Genomic DNA, 22654 nt, shown 5'->3' with positions numbered 1-22654 from the left:
TATCTTTGGGGGAGACTAAGCTGGAGAAAACTCTCTTTATAATCCTCCAACTTGCCTAGGGGCCTGTTGACTGAAGAAAAAGGAACTCTTTGGCTTTTGAATATTTAAAATAATGTTTTTTTGTCAGAAGCTGGAAAAAATCAGGAGCCCTGAAGAAACTCTCAGTTCTAGCACTGAATTGTTAAGGGAAGACTGTGGACAGGCTGAAATGCTTGCTAGGTGACCACCTGGATCCACTTGTTGAGTGGAAGTGGGAGAAATGCAGCAATAAAGAGACGGGTTGAGTCTGGCCCCTGATACCTGTGGACCTGGTTTACAGGAACTAGAGAAGATGAAAGGGGATTGAATGGTCTGAAGTTCATGACCTAGCTCAAGGGAGCTAGGGTTGTTGAGAATTTGTGATGGGGCCCATGGTCTAAAGGCAAGGCAGCCAATGGGCACCCTGGTGAGGTTAAGTGAGGCAGCCCACATTGAGTTGACCAGAACCCTATCTATCAGATGAAGAGAAGATTTTTGAGCCTGTGAATTGGTACATATTGCTGCTTACTTTATGGATGACCTGTCCTGATTTGACTTTGTTTATGGATTTGATCTTGCCTGGGCTAGGATGTTTTCTCATTATTCAGTTGCTTTTGTATATAAACCTTTATATATATATATCCATGAATTTGTTTCCCTAGTCTACTATCAGGCATAGTCTTGATGCCATTTCTAAAGTAAGTGCGTGTGTTGATGGACGTGGGTGAGGGAAAAGATGGAAGAGGATGTACAGAGAGGGGAAAATGGCTTAGACTGACTAATCATAAAGAAAAGAAGAAGAAGGGGGCATTGGAAGAACTCAGAGGTGAATTTCTCTCATTTAAACAGAGGGAAATTAGAAGCCTTCAAAAATAGATTCTCTCTAGCCCACACAAAGCTACCTCATCTACAAAATGAATCTCTTTTACTCAGAATCACAGAGACATGGAACCTTAAACCTCAGGCAGGGGTACCAAGGCCCCCCAAGGCTCTGCCTGAAGAGAGGGCTTCAACCACACAGGGGGAGGGAGTATTGTGACTGCTTTCATCTCTCTGGGTTCGATATAGATGAAATCTTTCTTATAAGCCTGTGTGACAAATGGTGGATAAGAGAGGCCAAATCTGGCAGAAAAGTATGTAGGGCAGACCAGGAAAATCGCCCTAACTAGGGCACTGTGTCTGGCCTTGCAGCCAGGTGGGCGAAGCAGCATCCAGAGGACATAGCAAGTTCAGGGGGAAGTTAAATGGCACTCATTACAGAACCCAATTAGTCCACATTCGGCAGATGGGAGTACAGGTGGCTGCAATCATCACAGGCGGGTAGGGTTTGGGCTTCACAAGAGGATCCAGGCATGGTGACAGGACCTCAACCACTGCACTGTGATTGGGGGCAGGGTGGTCTCCTGAGTATGGGAATAATAAAAGTAAGAGCAGCAGCTAGGTTTTTCTGGATCATCCAGGTACCATGGGGGCACCTAGCATGGTGCATTCAATTCCATCTTCCCGGAAACTCTGGGTGGTAGGTATTACTATGGTGGCAAGGAACCTGTTGCACAAGAAGGCAATGAGTCCGTTCCAGTTTTCACGTGACAGATAGTAGAATGTAGGCAGTCTACTTCAGGGCCTGCTGTTTTGGCCACTATGACATAGGCTCCAAAGGCTCACACTACTAGGGTAGAGGTGCAGAGAAAAATGCTTGTCCACTGAGGGTCAGAGAGTACTGTGTTACATTATTCTATAGAACTTTAAAATAGCAGTCAGTGCTGGGGACGCGGTCTCCAGTGTACTTGTTCTTGTGGTTACGTGTTGTCAAGTTGATTCAACTCATTTGCCCCTATAGACAATGACACACTACCCAGCCCTATGCCATCCTCATAAAGGTTGCCATATGTAAGCCCACTGTTGCCATCCCTGTGGCAATCCATCTCTGTGGAGGTCTTTCTCTTTGTCACTGACCTTCTATTATACCAAACACGGTGCACTTCTCCAACAATAAGTACCTCCTGATAACATGTCCCAACTATGTTACACCAAGTCTCATCATGCTTGCTTGTAAGGAGAATTCTGGCTGTACTTCTTCCGGGACAGACGTGTTAAGCCAGGTTGTCTACAGAAACAACTCTAATGACACATATATGGATAAGAATGAGCTTTAGAACAACAAGTGATCGTATATCAAAAGAAGGCCAGCCCAGTCCAATTGCAGTTCATAAGTTTGTTTCAAGCCAGGGCCTTCTGCAGAAAAGTGGGGCAGGAAATAGAAAAATGACAGGTCAGGAGGTGCAGAGTGCATGTTTCAAGGTCAGTTGAACCATGAAAGGGCACCAACAGCCCTCGGGGTCTGGTGGCTCTCATGGGGCCACCCCCAGAAGTAGGCAGAATTCCAGAAGTCAGGAAGATGTATAAAAGAGAGAGAGAGAGGTTCCTAGTTTCCCTACTTATAAGAAGGCCACACCTCCAACATCAGGTTGTGTGACCTGACTGACAGGTTGGATGCCACGTCTACACTTTACTACATCGAGTTGACATTAAATCTAACTGCCTCAGCAGATTTGTCTGTTCTCTGGGAATCTATGGCATATGCAATATTCTTCACCCACACAATAATTTAAAGGCATTAGTTTATTTATACCTGCCTTAGGTGTATTTGTACAAATACTATAGGACGACACTAGCTCCATGAAGCTGGCAACCCAGGGCTCACACGAGTCCTTCTTGTCCTCAGATGGACAACTCCACTTCCTGGGTGCCTGGATATTTTGGAGAGCTTGAGCCGGTGTCTGGGCACCTCTGAGAGCTTGACCTAGAGCCTGGGCATCTTTGGGAAGTTGAGCTGTAGTTGAAGCCTTGACTGGAGCGTCAGCCTTGCTTTGTGCCTGGGCCTTGGCCTTGGATTAGTAAGCATCTGCCACCTGGGCAATATGTACCCAAACCTGATTGCCAAGCTTCGGATGGGCCATGTAGGCCAATTGACTGGGCTTCTTGCTAATGACAGTTGAGATCTTAGCCTCAACCTCACTGGGCTTCACAAAAGCCTTGATAGCCTCAGCAGGAGCATGGCCTTGGCCTTGTTGGCCTGCATTTTCTGCAGGCCCTTCTTTTTGTGCTTCTTGGCAAAGCACATGTTCCTAAGGAACTTGGGGTCCAGCCCTGTAAGAGATTCATGTTGTTGTGATTGGGGTTTCTTGATGCCATTTCCGTGCCATTTGAGGGATGGTTCTGTGTGTTGTGATTCTGGAACTTGGCCATGTCTGTGCCCAGAAGGCCAGAGACTGGCAGAGCAAGCATCAGTTCTCTAGATTTCCTCATTCATTGTTCAGCTTTCATATGCGTATGAAGGCAATTGAAATGTGATGGCTTGGATTAGACTCACCTCAGTCCTCAAAGTGATATCTTGACTCTTAAATACCTTTAAAGAGGTTTTTGTTTTGCTTTTGTTGTTGCTCTAATGGATAAGGTAAATTTTATTATAGGATTTAATTGCATTTCTTTCTTTTTTTTTTCAAATCATTTTATTTGGGAATCCTACAACTCATCACAATCCATACATACATCCTCTGGGTTAAGCACATTTGTGCATTTGTTGCCATCATCATTGTCAAAGCATTTGCTTTTAACTTGAGCCCTTGATATCAGCTCCTTATTTTTTCCCCTCTCTCTGCCCCTCCTTCCTCATGAACCCTTGATAATTCATAAATTATTATTATTTTGTCATGTCTTTCACTGCCCAACATCTCCCTTCACCCTCTTTTCTGTTGTTTGTCACCCAGGGAGAGGGTTATATGTAGATCCTTGGAATCAGTTCCCCCTTTCTACCCTACCTTCCCTCCATCCTCCTGGTATCCCTACTCTCACCACTGATCTTGAGGAGTTCATCTGTCCTGGATTCCTTGTGTTTCCAGTTCCTATCGGTACCAGTGTACATCCTCTGGTCTAGCTGGATTTGTAAGGTAGAATTGGGATCATGATAGTGGGTGTGTGGGAGGGGGGGTTGAGAAGCATTTAAGAACTGGAGGAAAGTTGTGTGTTTCATCATTGCTACCCTGTACCTTGACTGGCTCACCTCCTTCCTGCGACCCTTGTGTCAGGGGATGTCCAGTTGCCTACAGATGGGTTTTGGGTCCCCACTTCTCACTCCCCCTCATTCACAAAGATAAGATTTTTTGTTCTTTGATGCCTAATGCCTGATCTCATCGATACCTCATGAACACACAGGCTGGTGTGCTTTATCCATGTGGGCTCTGTTGATTCTCACCTAGATTGCCGCTATTTACCTTCAAGCCTTTAAGGCCCCAGACGTTATATCTTTTGATAACTAGCCACCTTCAGCTTTTTTCACTACATTTGCTTATGTACACATTTGTCTTCAACACTGTCGGGAAGGTGAGCATCATGGAATGCCAGTTTCATAAAACAAAGTGTTCTTGCATTGAGGGAATACTTGATTGAAGGCCCAATGTCCATCTGCTCCCTTAACACTAAACCGATAAATATATGCTCATAGATGTATTTCCTCATCATCATATATAACTTTATTTACATATGTACATGCCTATACTTAGACCTCTATAAATACCCTTTGCCTCCTAGTTCTTTCCTCTATTTCCTTCGACTTTCCTCTTGTCCCACTATCATGCTCAGCCTTCATTTGAGTTTCAGTAATTCCTCTTGGTTACATTGCGTTTGATCAAGCCTCTTATACCTCCTCACCACTGATTTTGGATCACTGATGGAAAAAGATTGTCCCAGTGCAATATGCCATATGAGTATATGATTGCTGCTTCCAGTCGTGATGGAAATGGATCCGGGTAAACTGAAATCCTTGGCAACTTCAATCTTTTATCCATTTATCAGAATGCTGCTTTTTGTTTTCTTCATTTTGAGTTGAAATCCATTGTAAAGGTTGCAGTCTCTGATATTTATCAGTAAGTACCTCAAGTCCTCTCAAAGCAAAAGAGATCGTGTCATCTACATATCACTGATTAATGAATCCTCCTCCAATATTAACATGTTCTTCCTCATAGAGTTCAATTTCTGGGATTGCTTGCTCAGAATAAGTATGAAGAAAGAATATAACTCTGATGCATACCTTTTCTGATTTTACTTCATGAAATATCCCCTTTTTCTCAAATAACCTCCTTTGTTCTATGTACAGGTTCTGCAGGGGTCCAGTGAAATGTTCTGCAATCCCTTTCTTCTCAATATCACCCAAGTGTGTTTGGCAGAAACATTGTTTGAACAGTGGAATGGGAATCCAGACATGGCTGAGTTGTGTCACCTTGATCCAAGAATGTGATTTCTAATAGACTAAATAATAAATTCTACCCAAAGAAAGGTCCAGGATCAAGTTGAGATGATTACTGCCTTTCTGCCATCCAATACCACTCTAAGGAACATGCAATATACCTCGACTGAGAAGTTATAGTGAAAGTCAAACTGAAAATCAGAAGCTCCCAAAGATTTCAATGATTTTCTCACACATAAATGTAGAATTCTCCCCATCTCCAAGTAGTTGTTATACGCATACAAATCCCATTTGTGGATGCCTGTATTAAAATAAGTGTATTCACTCTAGAAAACTGGAGGAAAGAATTGAAACAAACACCATGCATAATGTCAATACCTAGATAGCATTTTAGCTGGGTTTCTTATTGTTACTAGGATTCTTCTTTTTATAGCAACCCCCATTGAGTGGGAGTTTAATACAGATTTATTGAACTAATTAATGAATAAGTTATGCTAGTGCTCAAACCCTGGGGCAGAAAGCAGGAGACTTATGCTCAAGGATAACAACCATTATATCTGTATCCATCCCTTAATTGCCTAGTAATCCTACAGAGTTGAGTGCCTTTTGGAGGGGGCCCAGTGGTCTCTGGATCTGTCACATGGCAAGGCAGATGTCACAGGCAAATGAAGTCAACTCACCTACCTCTTTGGAATAAAGAGTTGACAGAGAGAGACCACTTTTTAAAGTGTTTATCTGTTCACTAGAATAGTATCCACTATGGAGTCTGACTAATCACTTTAGCCATTCCTCCTTAATTTGGTATGAAAGTGGACTCTAATTTATACTTCTCTCTTTGGACCCACTGGGAGTTTCATGGTGATGCACACCGTAACAGTTATTGGTAAGCCCAGAGAACCCTGACCAAAGAAGGGGAATCCTGCCTGCTTACCAGGTGTGCCTTTCCAACAACTCCAGTGAATATTAATCTGGAACGAGTTCAGATAAAACTGCCCAATTTTCTGAAATTCATCAAAATAGCTATTTGACTCATGGGTGTTTTCAAATCATGCCACCTACCTTGTACATACCAACTTTGGACAACTGGGTAGAAGTTCCACACCCAAACCCCAATCGACTAATGTCAAGTCGATTCTGACTCACAGTGACCTAAGACTGAAAATCTTTCTGGGAGCAGACAATGTCATCTTTCTCTGCCAAGCCACTGTGGGTTAGATTGGAAGACCTTTAGTTAGCCCACGCATAGAGCCATTAAATAATATATATATAAGATCCCTTATACTTAAAATTTGTAATTTATCCCTCTTTTTCTTTTACTGCCTTATCTCTAGCTCATCTCTCAATTTCTATGTTTATAGCTCTCTACTCAGTATGTATCCCTGGAAAGAACAGAGGCTTATTTTACTTTCATCTTCTCTAGCAAAGAACATAAATCTCTAGTAAAAATTAAAACTTGATGGTTGAACTGACCCTTTTCTCAAAAAGCTAAAGATAAGTGTCATTAAGAATAAGAACATTTTCTAGAGTAGAATAATAAATTATGTCATCTTTTAAAAAATAGTAGAAGAAAAAGGCAAAAATGATATGGAAACATGGAAAAGACATAACAACCAAAATAATGTACTATTAAACTTCACCTTTCTACTAGACTAACCATGATATTATTGTTGGGTGCTGTGGAGTCAGCTCCCACTGAGAGCACCTGTGCACACCAGAATGAAATACGCTGGGTCTTATGGTGGTGCTGGTAGAGCTGCCCAGTCATTTATGACTCATAGCGATCCCAGGTACAACAGAGCAGTGACTGCTGGATCATGGAGCGCCTTCACGATTATTTTTATGTTTTTGTCAATCCATTTCTTCAAAGGTCTTCCTCTTTATTGATCCCTTCTACTTTACCAAGCATGAGGTCCTTTTCCAGGGAATGACCTCTGCTGGTAGCCTGTGCAAAGCATTTGAGATGAAGCCTTGCCCTCTTTGTTTCTATGGCATATTCTGCATCTCTGCCAAGATAGGTTTACCTATTCTTTTGGCAATCCATGATACTTAAAATATTGTTTGCCGGCACTGTGGTTTAAATGCATTGATTCTTCTTCAGTCTTCTTTATTCAATGCTCAGCTTTCACACGCATATCTAAAGATTGAAAATACCATGGTTTGTGTCCGGGACACTTTAATCCTCAACGTGACAGCCTTGCTCTTCAACCAGATCTTGTGACACAGATTTACTCAATGAAATGGGTCCTTTGATTTCTAACTGCTATTTCCTTGAGCACTGACTGTGGATACAATTCAGGTGAAACCCTTGACAGCTTCAATCTGTTCTCCATTTATCATGATGTTGCCTCTAATGGTCCAGCTTTAAAGATTATAGTTTCCTTTACATTGGGTTGTAATCCATACGGAAGGAGTCCATACTAAGGTCCTTGATCTGCAGAAGTGCTTCCAGGCCTTCTCCCTTTCATCAAGCAAGCTCGCATCTGCACATCACGAGTTCTGATAAGCCTTCCTCCAAACATGACGCTGCATTCTTGCTCGGATCGTCCAGCTTCTCTGAGTATTTTCTCAACATACTGATTGAATAAGTATGGTGACTAGGTACAACCCTGATGCACAAGTTTCTGGATTTTAAACCAGGGAATATTCCCTTATTCTATTTGAATGATTTGCCTCTTGGTCCATTTCTGAGTTCCAAATGAGCACAACGAAGTGTTCTGGAATTCCCACTCTTCTTAATGCTACCCACAGATCGTTAGGTACCCTGAAAGCTCACCATGTTTCCTTTTGTTTTAGTCAAAAGTAGTCGTACTCCCCAAAGTGGCTCATTTTTAAAATATTTGTAAATATGTGGTCATTTTTAGGAAAAGAAAACAGAAAAATGGATCACCATGTAGGATAAACCAACAGGGCCTAATATATCATATCATTAATATAGACAAATAAATATTCCTGAAGTTACTGTTTCAGCTATTTCCACCGTCTGGAGCTAAGCATTCTTCAGTCTCAGAATTTAATATATATTATCAATATATTACTTATACATATTTATGACATTTTACTTTTCATTATTACTTCAAGAAACTGTACTGGTTAACCCACTCCCAGTGATTAAAGCTTCTTGAATAAAATAGCATTTCCTAGATTTTAAGAATGCATTTGATGTCTGTGTCATATATATTTTATAAATAAAACAGTAGGTTTAACCATCATTTTTTTTACTATAAAGTGCTATTGTTGTTAGGTCCCATAGAATCGGTTCTGGTTCATATGACCCTATGTAAGTATAACAAAACACTGCCTCATTGTGCACCCTGAGAATGCTATCACATAGTCAGTTTGGTTTTGTTGAACTAATAGCTGATTTCAAAATAGAAGGCATTTTTCAACATGCTGATCTGTATAGGTCTTAGAAAGGTGATATGTATCTGCTGAAGTTATCAACTCTTATTGCATTTAGGCTCATAAGATTTAGAAATTTCTGTATGACAGTTATTTTAACACATCCCCATGGGTAGTTAATAACTTGCTCTGAAGTTTAGATTTATGCTACTACCAGCATGTGCAAAATCTGAGACAGGAGAAATTTTATTCTTAAGAAATAATTTTACTGAAGTTGCAGGATTACCTATGTTGGATATTACTTCCTTTTAATATACTGAAGTGGTCATTCCTTTCTCAGCTGTGCTGTTTCTGTTGAGAAATTGTCCATCTAATTGCTATTTCTTTTATCCATTGGCTGCTGAGATATTTCTATTTTCAAAATACCAAATTTTGTTTTGTTTTATCCTGTTTAGATTATTAAAGTTTTAGAATTTATAGCTAGATGTTTTTGTCAGTTTGTGAGAGTGATAACTTTAGCATTATTTTTGTTCTCTCTCCTTTGGATTTCAGTTATACCTATTTTAGACTGTCACCAAGTAGTGCATATATTTCTTACTCTCTTCTGTATTTTTCATCGTTTCTCACTGTGTTCTTCATTTTGAATTAAAAAAAATTTTCTTATATGAAAGGGTTTCAAATTTTCATGGGAAAATGGGATTGAAAAATGGAATTTTTCCACAAATTGTTGGCATTCCTTCCTATGTTACAGTTTCCTTGTCCGGACGCTTTTGTTTAATCTGCCACTAAGCACATTCATTAAGCTCCGCGTGTCATGCAACATCATCTCTTAGATCCAGAATTTCTCTTAGAATATTTTTATAGACTGCATTCTTAGCTGAAAATTTCAATCTTGCATTTTATTTAATTAAACATATTAAGGACATATTCCGTCAAGTCTGAGGAGCCCTGTGGCCTAGTGGGTATGTGTAGGCTTCAGTCTGCAAGGTTATATTTCAAAACCACCCGATGCTCCTCAGGAGATGGGGTTTTCTACTAACATAACAGCTACGGTCTCAGAAACTCACAGGAACTGAGTTCTACCCTGTCCTATTGGGTCGCTCTGAGTAGGCATCTACTCGACAGCAGTGAGTTTTTTGGTTTTCAGTAAAGTCTGTATCTGACAACATCTATATATTGGAAGACCTGTGGATCTCCTTACCCTGCTTGCTTTTCTTTTGTTCTGTTTTACATTGCCTTGTTTCTATATATGCCTTCTCAAACTTATTTAAAAACTGGCATTGGCAATGAAAACATGTACAAATAAAACTGGGCATTTGGAATGAAAACCTGTACAAATAATTTGAGGCTGATGGTGATGCTATGAGAAGCCTATGCCTAGCAGTCAGACTTGCCTCAATCAACTTTCAATACTTGGACGATTTGATAGATCATAATCTGAAAGAGGTAACCTATTATCTCACTCAGTTCAGCCAGTCAGGGCCCTAACTTGAAGCAGAGGGATTTAGTAGGACCCTATTCTTTGGCTGGCTCTGGACTCCACTTTTTATCTTGTGAGTCCTGCAAGCTTATTAAAAATTCTTGTCAGCTTCCTAGTCTCTCAGATGCTGCTCCTGAAATCAACAAAGGCACCCTTAGGGATGTAGGAACGCCAATCCTGGGCTCGCCTCTGAGTTTTGTTCGTGTAGATCTTGACCTCATTATATCTCACTGCCTTACTAGGTCTTGGATACCTTCAGGCTAGGATTGAAGACAGTGGGGGGTAAAAAGCTTTGTTCTTTGAGTTTCAGTTTTAAAGTGAACAATTTTTATTTTATTATTATTTCAATCATTTTATTGGGGGCTTGTACAATGCTTATCACAATCTATGCATGCATCCATTGTTTCAAGCACATTTGCACATTTGTTGCCATCATCATTCTCAAAACATCTGCTTTCCACTTGAGCCCCTGGCACTAGTTCCTCATTTTCCCCCTCCCTCCCCGTTCCCCACTCCCTCATGAACCCTTGATAATTTACAAGTCGTTATTATTTTGTCATATATTGCACTGTTCGACGTCTCCCTTCACCTACTTTTCTGTTGTCCGATTTCTAGAGAGGAGATTATATGTAGATCCTTGTAATAGGTTCCTCCTTTTTACCCCACCTTTGCTCCACCCGCCTGGTATTGCCACTCTCACCACTGGTCTTGAGGGGTTCATCTGTTCTGGATTCCCTGTGTTTCCAGTTTCTATCTGTACCAGTGTACATCCTCCTGTCCAGCTGGATTTGTAAGGTAGAATTGGGATCACAATAGTTGGGGAGAGGAAGCATTTAGGAACTAGAGGAAAGTTGTATGTTCCATCGTTGCTACATTGCACCCTGACCAGCTTGTACCCTCCCTCAGACCCTTCTGTCAGGGTATGTCCAGTTGCCCAAAGATGGCCTTTGGATCCCCACTCTGCACTCCCCCCCCCCATTCACAATGATGTGATTTTTGTTCCTTGATGCCTGATACCTGATCCCTTCAATGCCTTGGATCACACAGGCTAGTGTACTTCTTCCATGGAGCTTTGATGCGTCTGAGCTAAATGGTCGCTTGTTTACCTTCAAGTCTTTAAGACCCCAGACGCTATAGCTTTTGATAGCCAGACACGATCAACTTTCTTCACCACACTTGCTTATGCCACCATTTGTCCTCAGCGATAGTATCTGGAAGGGGATTGGGAGCATACTTATAATGAAAATGTTTTCACTTTGTTTGAAATTCAAATCTGAGTTATACTAGAAATCTTATGGCATATTTCTTTCTATGTTTTTCTACATATTTAGTTGCTCTCTGAATTGCCTAATGCACATTACTGAAAATGTAACTTCTCTTTTGCTATCCAGGTACCAAATTTGAATTAATAGCAATTTTTGAAGGGCTAATCACTAAATAAAAATTTGATATGTTTGTTTAAAGTAGAAGTGTTGGCAGGGTATAAATAAATTAACTTGAGTTTTGACTTCATGTTTCATAGCTATAAACTAAAACTGAAGAGTACCACTTAGTGAGGGCTTACTGTATGCCATGTATTGACCTACTAGCCTAAAGGTTGGGAGCTTGAATCCCCTCAGCCATGGAAGAAAGTGTCATGGAAGAAAGGCCTAGAAATCTACTTCTGTAAATATTACAATAAAGAAAACCCTGTGGAACAGTCCTGCTTTGGCACTCCATGATAACCAATTTGGTGTTCTGGTTTTATATTTCATAAATGGACCCCCAGGTGGTACAGTTACTGTGTTTAGCTGCTAAGCAAAAGGCTATAGGTTTTAGTTCACCCACAGATACATCCCAAGAAAGGCCTTGCACTCTACTCTGTAAACCCTTCTCCGCTGACACACAGAGTGGGGATAGTTGGAGTAAACTTAATAGCAACAGTTTTGTTGTTGTTGTCGATACGTCAACTTTACATGAAGCCAACTATAAAATTGGCAATGGTATCGTCATTCTATTGTTTAAAAGACTAAGACTTAAGACATGTACATACTTCATATCACAAATGACAAGTGAATCAAGAACCATGTGGAGGTGGTGCAGCACCAGGGAGAGTTTCTTTCTGTTGTACAAAGAATCTATGGGTCAGAACCAGCTAAACGGCATGTGGTACCAAGAAGCCCAGCGAAGCTGCAGCCGTGTTATGCTTTGGGCTGCGAGTTGCAAGGCCAGCAGTTTGAAACTTCTAGGTGCTCTGTGGGAGAAAGATAAGACTTTCCTTTCCCATTGAGAGTTACAATCTCTGAAACCCACGGAGATAGCTCTACCCTGTCCTATAGGCACACTATGCGTCAGAATTGACTTTAAGGCAGTGAGTTTGGCAAGGAGCCCTGGTGGTGTAGTGGATTACATGTTGGGCTGTTAATCACAAGGTCTGCAGTTCAAAACTGCCATCCACTCCAAAGGAGAAAGATGTGGCACTCTTCTTTGGCATCTACTCCATGGTGTTTGCGTTATGATTTAGCCAAATGAAACCAGTAGTTCATTAGTCATTCTTCAACGTCTACTGCATACCATTAAAGAAATAAAGATAAATAGCACTCAGTTGTTATGAGGAAAAATTATTGTGTGGCATAATGAAATAAACTTTTAAACAGCAAAATAATATGGACTTTTTTTAGATAAAATACACTTTTAAAGCTACTTAGGGGACACTGAACTAATAAGATTAGTGGGAAAATTTGGATATGGGTAATGGTGGCAGTAGAATTATATGACAAAAATAACTAGTGTTATTGAATTTTACATGTAAAGTATGTTGAGTCAACCATTATATGTTATTGTATGTGTCATAACAGCTGTGGTTGAGTTCCTTCCATGCCTGATTCTCAATTAAGAACGTTCTACTAGTTTAATATCATGAATTCGAAGAGGAAATTGTTTTGAATCACAGGAGGTATTGACAAATAAAAGGGGATCCATTAATAATCATGTTAAAACACTTGTTTTAAAATTCAAAAACAACCTTTGCTAGAAATTTTTCAAAAGATAACCATGTGTTGATAATTTCAGTGAATTTTTGGCTCAAAATAGGTACTCATCCACTCATCTAGCAATAAAATTCAGTACAGGATTGTGTAAAGATTCCCTGACCTTGGCTCCAAAGCATGGAGAGAATGTTCTTCTTTCATTGGCTCCTGCTCGGGATCTGTGTAGTGTAAAAGGTCCCGTATGACGGCTGCAGGCACCTCTTGATAGACTGACTCACTCACGTACTGAACATTGATTTTGTGGTTGTGAGTTGTATAACTCACTTCTGGCGTTCCTGGGTTGTTCAACTCGTTAATCAGTTGATGACTAACTAAAAGGTTGATGACTCAAACCCACAAAGTGCACATCAGGGTACAAGGGTCTGGTGATGTGCTTCTTCAAGGTCCCCAAGTCACGACCTTGAAGATTCACTGCAGCAGTTTCACTCTGCAGACGTCGGGACACCTTGACTCAGAGTCAACTTAAGTCCACGCTTCACTGCCTTAGTCTGAGTACTCTCTGGGTTTCTATTCTGCAAGAAACCTAACTCTCTAGCTGAGAAAATATGGAAACTGGATCCATAGACCTCACAAGAGGACAACAGTGATTGCCTTAGAGAATATGGAACTAGGTTACATAATTGTCTAGCAAGTGCTTGAAAAAGGCATTCAGCAAAATCACTTTAGGGAAAGAATGCTCAGATAGGAAACTGACAGAAAGCTTCAACATAGCTAAAGAAAGAGCATGCTCACAAAAGGAGCTGAGTCAGCATCTATGGGCTCTGACCACCCAGCTATCCTCCAGATAATGGGTAGTCTTTATTATAATTCAACAAATAAAAGGTAAATGAGGTAAATGCCAGAATAGAGTAGAAGAAACACCCATCATCAGTTTCATCTTCGTTATCATGACCATCGCTGACATTTATTGAGCACTAAATGGAAGTAGTGTGTGTGCAAGTTGACTTGGCTAGCCAACATCTCCTGAAGTAGTTCTTATGGTTAGTCCTGTGATACAGAAAAGGAATTGGGAGCACAGGGAAGTTAGTGACTTGCTCATCATTTCCCGGCTTGCCAAAGATGGAGCAGAGGTTCAAACCCAGGCAGCGAGGGTTCTAAAGTAGTGCCTTTTCTGCTTACAATCTATAGAGCTTCGAAGGAAAAGTTTGAGATGCAAAATATTTGTGTTCCGAGATTCTACCATCAGTATTGGCAAGAGTTCACAAATGTGTTTAACATCCATGAATTTTAATCACTCAAAATTTTAATTCAAATAATAGAGATATTAAATCCCAACCAAATCTACATCCATCAAGTTGATTCCAACTCTGTATAGGTTTTCTGAAACTGTATAGACTTATGGGAGCAGACAGTCTCCTTTTTCTCCTCAGGAGCAGCTGGTGGGTTTGAACTATAACCTTGTAGTTAGTAGCACCTATAGATATATTAATCCAGAGAAATTAAAGAAAGCAGAAAATTGTACTATAAACAGACTAGTGGTTGACATGAAGTCATCTAAATTCTTAGACCTGAATGTTTACAAGCACAAGCCTCTAATGGGATAGGGTAGATGTTGAGGGATATAGATACCAGATTTAACCTGGATCCCAAAATTCTAAGATTATAATGAGATAGTTTATTGTGCCAGCCTGGCCAATAAACACATATGGGATTAATTGAAGGGCAGGGAGATAAATGGCTCAGTGAGCCTCGCCTTTTTTGTCTCTCGCTCTTTGATCATCGGACCAGTGTGCAGCTGCCTTGCTTGTTCTGTGCCTCAATTTGCAAGCTACAGTACCTGTGGGACACCTAACCTGTGGACTGTGTCGCTGTAATTTGAGGTCCCTTTAAGACCTGCCTCACTACACAATTGGAATTTACATCTCTTGAGCTGGGGACTGACTGTTGGTGACCTGCCTTGCTCTTTGCTGCCTGTGCAGGGATAGCCTGAATCTCTCTACAGAGGTCTACCTGGTGGCCCTCAAGACATGAAGGACTGCCAGTGTCTCACAGCTCTCTCACAGGAGTGAGTTGCCCTGAGCCATTTGTACTGCTTTATAATTTACCTGTTCATTTATTGTATTGTATATCTATCTATCTGTATATAATTTAACTATTCATTTCTTATGTTATCTATCTATCTTTATAAAAATATATATAGAATTATTAGCAATCTGGTTTTGTCTCTCTAGAGAACCCTGTCTAACACAATAACTTTTTATCTTGACAAACTTTTAGAAAGAACTCAATCTTATCTATTTGAGATCACATGTTGACTATAATTTCCATGGATACCTGGGTTAGCTGATGAGTAGAATTAGGTTGTAGTTCCTAGAGGCTTCTCAATTCATTATTTTTGTCTTTCAGCTGAAACTAAGATCTGCTTCAAATATTACCATGGAGTGAGCGGAGCCCTGAGAGCCACCACCCCGTGTGTGACAGTTAAAAACTCAGCAGCTCCTGTAAGTCTCATTTTCTCCTCTTTGACAGACAACTCTGGGCTTCTTTATTTTCTCTTCTGTTCTTACGCTTGTGTGCATGTGTATGCATGTGTATATGATATATGTAAATGTGTGCGTGCATTTGCATGCACACACGCACATATGGCTAGACAGCTATAGATGATTAATAGATGGACCACGAATGTGAAGAGGAATGAAATGTGAAGACAGCCAGATTCATGCACACTCTGGGTTTCAAAAATGCTGACGTTCAATGTTCTCTACAGTTAGGTGTTCTTAAGAGGGACGTACTTAATGTCAGTAAATAGCAAGTCTTTCTTTGGAACACATTCTTAAGAATTGCATGGTTCTCAATATTAATGATTTCCTGTTTAATTTCTTTTTAAAATGATAAACTTATAAATAAATTTACAGAGCCTCACCGTTTTAGCCTCACAGAGCCTAAAATTGTTGGCCTAGAAAAGGACTAGGATTTCTGGTATCTGTATATTTATAAATGAGAAAATGGAGCCAAGAGAATTTCAGGAATGTATCATACCTGAGGCTACACAGTTAACTGGTTGCAGATTCAGAATTTACACTGTGCCTTTTGCTTCCTACTGTAATGCTTTGTTTAGTTCCTGCTAATAGATACCACTTTTCCAAAATTACAGTCCAGCTTTTATCTTTGCTGTGTTTTCATTTTTGTTTTTAACCTTAGTTCCTAAGACATCTGATTCAGTAAAGCAAAATTTAATTAGAAACCGTTCCTTCGCACATGAAATTAAAAATAACTAAGTGGAGAGGCTGAAGGAAAACCGTGGAGTATTTTTTTCATACAAAACACTTCAAACCAAGGCAACTCCCATCTCTTTCCGACACTCTAGCAGGAGTTCTCAACCCTCCTCACGCCGTGACCCTTTCATACAGTTCCTCATGTGGTGGTGACCCCCAACTGTAAAATTATTGCTACTCCAGAACTGTCATTTTGCTACTGTTATGAATCGGGCGACCCCTGGAAAAGGGTCGTTTGACCCCCAAAGGGGTCATGGTGCATAGGTTGAGAACCGCGGCTCGGTAGTATTTCCAAAGTGGTGAATCTTCACGGGAACAGACAGCGCCATCATCTTCCAGAGGAGTGGCTGTGGATTAGCTGCTGTGGGCAGCCCAACTCCATGACTCTGTCATGCTAGTTTCCATTTAAAATTCTAAAAAGGTTTTGCTTTGTTTTGCTAAGCAAAAGGAAAATATTGGAAATGTAATATGAATGATTCAGAAAGTTCTATGGGATCTAAAAAGAGACCATCCAGCTATTTTGCAATACATTCACCGGTGTCCTAAAGATTAGTTCTTTGTGTCCATGAGACAAACTGCAAGATGAGCAGTCCGGGGCCAGAAGCTTTCCTGTGTGCATCCTGAGAAGTCCAAGAGCACCGATACCAGTCCGGGAAAGACAGGTCTCAGCAAACCCTGCAGGAGAGGCAGGGAGAGGAAAAGGAGAGGCCCTACGTGGACAGGCGTTTCCATGCTTTCCACACCAAGCATGACGTGCCTGGATAAGGTGAATAGTTAACAAACTGTGCTGTAAACCAAAAAATTGGAGGTATGAGTCCATCCAGAAGCATCTCCAAAGAAAGCCTAATGATCTACTTAAAATCAACAAACAAGCCAACAAACAAAAATAGGCTTTGAAATCCTTATGGACCCCAGCTGTCCTCTGACACACATGAGGTTGCTATGACTTCGAGGTGATGCCATGGCAACTGGCTAACACACTACCATCAGATCAGACCATGATGTCTTTCCCTTTACTGGGTAGGACAGGGATTTAAGTGTAGGGAGGAGGGTTATCTTCAGGGGGCCTGGCCCCATCGTCCAGCCCCACCTGGATAGACAGTCCTCAAAAGCCGGTACTTAGACAAAGCCAAATAGATTCCAGTAGATCCTGGCCAGAGGTTAAGGCTGAAGCATCAACTCCTCCAAGACATTGACTCAACTTAGGGCTCCAAGAACCCAGAGGCAGCTGGACAAAGCAGGAAAGCAGGGGAAGGAAGAGGCCTGGAAGTGATGTGGAGCTGGGTTAGGACCAGGAGAACGAAGGCAGGTGGTTGCTCCTCAGACTCCTGCATCCCTTGGTGAGGGAGGGAGGACCTTGTCCCTGAATGAGAAACTGGCCTTGCCTCAGATCTGGAGCTGGGGGCGGGTGCCTCTGTTCAATAATGACACTGCAAGTGAGCATCAGCCAGATGTGGAATTCAGACAAATTATCTTCAGGTGAACACTTCACTTGGAGAATTCCACAGAGCATTTGGTGCCCCTGACCTCAACCCAGGTCTACCTTCTTCTCACATCAATGTAATGCCTCATCTCCCCTCAAAGTAATGCACAATGAATGATGCAAAGAAAGCAAGACAACAACTACCAGAAAACTGCTCCAAGGACATGCAAACAAACACTCCAATGTGGGGCCGATTCTTAGCAAACACGCTTCTCGGGGGCTTCCATCCCTAAAAACAAGGGCTTCCATCTCAGCGGAAACTCCCTAATGAGGTGCTTTCCTATAATTTGGCATAAAGGTTAAAGAGACGCCATTCATTCCAACCTTGACTTTGTCTTTTTTATCCCATGTGTCCTCTGTTGCTCATACTTAAAATTCTTGCATCTTGAAATATTTTGACACACAGCTATTGCTAGTTAGTATCCCCATAATGATTTCCTCACATAAATCGTTAGATACTTGGACTGACGGGGTAATGTACATGCCACAGACAGCCTTTTCTGCAGCATAATGCAATAGGCTTTGTTTTGACAGGGACAGACAGAGTAATTCTCCCCTGCCACATAAGGGATGAGCTCTGTGAGTCCAGGGCAGAAGGGAGCATACATTTTCCCGTATGACAATTTGATACCATTAAAATGATTCGTGGCCCTAATTTCTCTATGAAAGAGCCCTGGTGGTGTAGTGGACTAGGAGCTAGACTGCTGACTGTGAAGTCAAAAGTTCAAAACTACTAACTGTTTCTCAGGAGAAAGTTGAGGGCATTCTATTCCCGTAAAGAATTACAGTCTTGGAAACCCACAGGGGCAGTTCTACTCTGTTCTTCTGGGTCACTATGAATCAGAAGGGACTCCATACAGTGAGTTTAGTTCTTGGTTTATTGCTCCATAGATGGCAGGTGGTGGTGGTGGTGGTGGAGGGAGTTCAGTTGATAGCATTCTTGCCTTTCGAGTGCAATGATACCTGATTTCAATTCCAGGCCAATGCACTTCATGTTTTGCCACTGTCGGTGTGTTAGTCTGGGAACTGTAAAGAAACAAAGCCACAGAAACTCATGTATGAGAGAGAGTTTTATATAAAGGTTAAGTGTGCATCAAGAAAACATCCCAACCCAGGGCTGCACAAGTCCAACATTAACCCATTCACCCATATGTCCAACACCAATCCACAAAGTCCTCCTCCATCTCACAAAACAGATGCAATGATGCCAACTGCAGGAGGAAAGCTACATCAGTGACTGTATAAGCATCTCAGCGCTTGCAGGGCCCTTTGCATGGGTGCTCCAGCACCCAGGGTTGCATTGCTGTAGGTCCATGTGGCTTCTCCTCAGGGATGTCTTGCAGGAAGTGAGCCTTGCCAACTGAAGCAGGGAACTGGGTAAGGCAGCTGCACCCTGGTCCGACTATCAGAAAGCAATAGAACCAAAAACTAGAAAGGCAAGGCTCACTGAGCCATTTATTTCTCCGCCCTTCAATTAACCCCACACGTGTTTATCGGCCAGGTTGACACAATAAACTAACTACTTCAGTCAGTTTCTGCAGGTTTTCAAACATCAGCCAGTGAAAACCCTATAGATAACCATGGTATGTTTCCCAACGAATCAGAAGGGCGGTACAGGACCGGCAGCACTTTCTCCCATTCCACATGAAATGTTGTCATGATTCAGGGGCAAACCTAGTGACAGACAATAACACGGCTTTACTGCATGATTCCCCTTTTCAAGTTGTTCCCTTGCATTAATACCGTTGATTCACAGAGTCTACGTGTGAGACAAGCAGGATGACTATGGTGGTTAAGTTGCCACCTGCTAGGTGACCATGTAACTAAACCCAAGTCTTTCACCTTATCATTTTGTTACCCAGGTCTATAGCATGGTCTGCCATCTGATCTGGGAAGTTGGAATCAAGTTAATGGCAGTGAGAGTAAGTGCTTCCAAGGGGGATAGCTAGCCAGTTTCTGAAAAGAAATGTGTCAGCAAGCTCTGGAGATGTACTGTCAATGGAGGATTATCTATGCTGCACTTGTCTCTTAAAAAACGTGGCCACGATCTCATGCGCTAAATTCACTATGAGTTACTTTGTGAACAGACACTAAAACTGTGGTTCTTTTTTAAAAAAGAAAGAAACAGATATAAAGTGAACCTTTGATTTGACCAATAGTGTAGAGCGCTGAGCAGCAAAAAGTTCAATAGGCCCTAATTCTTTTTTTTATTCCTTCATGTCCCCTTTACCTTCTTTCTTTGTGCTCCTGACCACTCTTGACCGTGTTATGAAAAGGGGTTGTCACTTGTTCTTATCCGTCTATCATACTTTTCTCTTGCCTAGTCTTATTTGCATATAAGAAACCATGGTTGGTATCTGTCTTTGGAAACGAAGATCTTGTTTGATAAAGTCGAGGGGCCATGAAAAAGAGGAAGGCCCTGCACAAGATGCATGTTTCACACAGCGCTGCAGCGATGGCCTTGAACGTAAAAGCCACGGTGAGGCTAGCGCAGGACCGGGCAGTGTTGCGTTCTGTTTTACATTACGAGCCATGATGAGTCCAAGCTGACTCGATAGCCCTTAGGAAGAACAACACAGGTTACAGAGACAAACAACATACAAGACCTTGTAGCTGAGAAGCGACATAGCTAAGCGGTAAATTCTAATGGTATCTAAAAGGCCTTGCACTCGAGAATGAAGACAGAGTGCAGAGAAAGGGGTGACTAGCTGGCTCAGTATGACAATGGCGTGAAGCACGACGGCTAGCTCCCGGTCTGTGGTTGTCATTGTTGTGGCTAGTAGGTGCCAGTGGGTCAGTTCCGACTCATAGCTACTCCCTGTGCAACAGAACAAAACACTGCCCGGTCCTGTGTCACCCGCCCACTTGTTGCGCTTCAGCTCCTGGTTGCAGCCACTGCGTCAGTCAAGTCATGGAGGACCGTCTTTGATTTTACTTCCCGCCTGTCTACCAAGCATGATGTCCTTCTCCAGGGACTGGTCTCTCCTGATCATATGTCCAAAGCATGTGAGAGGAAGTCCCGCCATCCTGGCCTCTAAGGAGCATTCTGTACTTCTACTGGTACTTTCAGTCTTCTTTGCCGACACCATAGTTCACATGCATCCATTTTTCTTTGATCTTCTTTATTCAGTGCCCAACTTTCACTTGCATGAGGTGATGGAAAATGCCATGGCTTGGGTCAGGTGTTATCTGAGTCCTCAAAGTAGCTCTCTGGCTTTTCAACACTTTGAAGAAATCTTGTGCAGCGGATTGTCAGTAGATCATTCTAAACCACTCTTTTCAAGTCCCGTTTCCTTTAGAAATGACATTAGAGAAAACATAGACTCACTTATAGAACTTGGAGCTCTTTGCAGGTTTCTACAAGCCACGTGCTTAGACTTGGGTGAGGAATGTCTGTGGGATCCTAAGGTTATACGGATACGTTTGGTCGGGTTCCTGGGGGAATACATCGACATTGTTCTGTAGATTCTGGAAAAGAGTCACGATGACCGAACGTTTGCGGACCACTGTCATAGAAAACACCATTGTCATTCTTCCCTGACATAGATTCCTAATTGAATAAGCTCTGGACACTTGGAAGTCTTTTTGAGGAGAAGATACACTATTTTGTGGTCAGCACTATGTAAAGCAAATCACTTTTTTCAAAGCCACTGATGTTATTTGTTGTTGTTGAGAAGATACATAGCAAAACTCGACACCAATTCAAGTGTCCCCACATCCATTTTAGTGGCGTCGATCACATTCTTCAAGCTGTGAAATCACTGTCCCTCCTTTCCTGCAGCGCCCCATTGCTCCTCCGCCCTCAGCATGAAATCACTGCCCCCCCAAAAGCATAATACTCCAGTATTTACGAAAAAATGAAAAACAACAAAACTCATTTCCATTCAGTTGATTCTAATTCATAACCACCCTATAGGATAGGGTAGCCCTTCCCCCACAGAGTTTCCAATGCTATAAATCTTTATAAAACCAGATTGTCACATCTTTAACGTGAGGAGCACCTGATGGATTGAAATCTCCAACCTTTTGGTTAGCAGCCTTAACCACTGCTTAAACCTTTGGTTTAAGGTAAGGAATGTTATAAATGAAAGGAAATTGGCAGTAAATCCCGAGGTGAAAGATGCAGAACTATCAGTGGGATGGATTTGGGCGTGAATCTGACCAATGTACCACCTATAAGACAGTATGAAGCTTCCGTGAAACCCCGGGATAAAGTCACTATTTAGGCCTCACCACGGTGATATGGAAACATTGACCTCTCAGGGGGTAAAAGCAATGAACTGGGCACAGAGCAGACTTAAAATAAAGAAAAGAAAATATTGATTCCCATAAGACAACTTTCAGATGAATTCACACGGAAAACCTTCTAAATTATTGACTTACAGACAGCCTGGTACTGTTTAAACGTCCCAGATCAAAAGAAAAAAGCTTCCAAAATACTGTTCTTAGCCATCCTAACACCAAAATCAGAACTATCAGAGTTAACTATGAAAAGCAAAAATGTAGAATGGCCTTATTTATGAATGTGAATATAAAACCGTTAAATTTAATATATCCAAAGAGATTTCAAAAGTACATGAAGATAACTTTAATACATAAGGTTTATACCCAGATTATAAAATTGGGTAAACTATATTTTAAGAAGACTGCTTAATGTTCCCCATAGACACACAAAAAATGATATCTGGACAACTCTATATTTATTCGCTTAGCCTGAACTACTTTTTAAACCCAAAACCATCTGTGTATGAGCATTTATATCTCAAGCCAAATGCCAGCATCATGCTCTCTGGTGAGATAGAACTTATTTCATTGACACGGAAAACAAGACGGGAAGTTCACGGT

General features: G+C 41.5%; 1 protein-coding gene across 1 annotated transcript in view; it reads left to right on the top strand.

Moving 5' to 3' along the window:
• HECW1 (HECT, C2 and WW domain containing E3 ubiquitin protein ligase 1) overlaps positions 1–22654 on the top strand; it is a 246062-nt gene that overhangs the window by 31432 nt on the left and 191976 nt on the right. The window contains exon 3 of the mRNA XM_075557535.1: positions 15458–15552. Coding sequence (XP_075413650.1) covers positions 15458–15552 — 95 coding nt within the window. The remainder of the gene's footprint in view (positions 1–15457; positions 15553–22654) is intronic.

Source organism: Tenrec ecaudatus, chromosome 9 (assembly GCF_050624435.1).
Source record: "Tenrec ecaudatus isolate mTenEca1 chromosome 9, mTenEca1.hap1, whole genome shotgun sequence".
NCBI lineage: Eukaryota > Metazoa > Chordata > Mammalia > Afrosoricida > Tenrecidae > Tenrec > Tenrec ecaudatus.
This window is presented reverse-complemented; position numbering and strand designations above follow the sequence as displayed.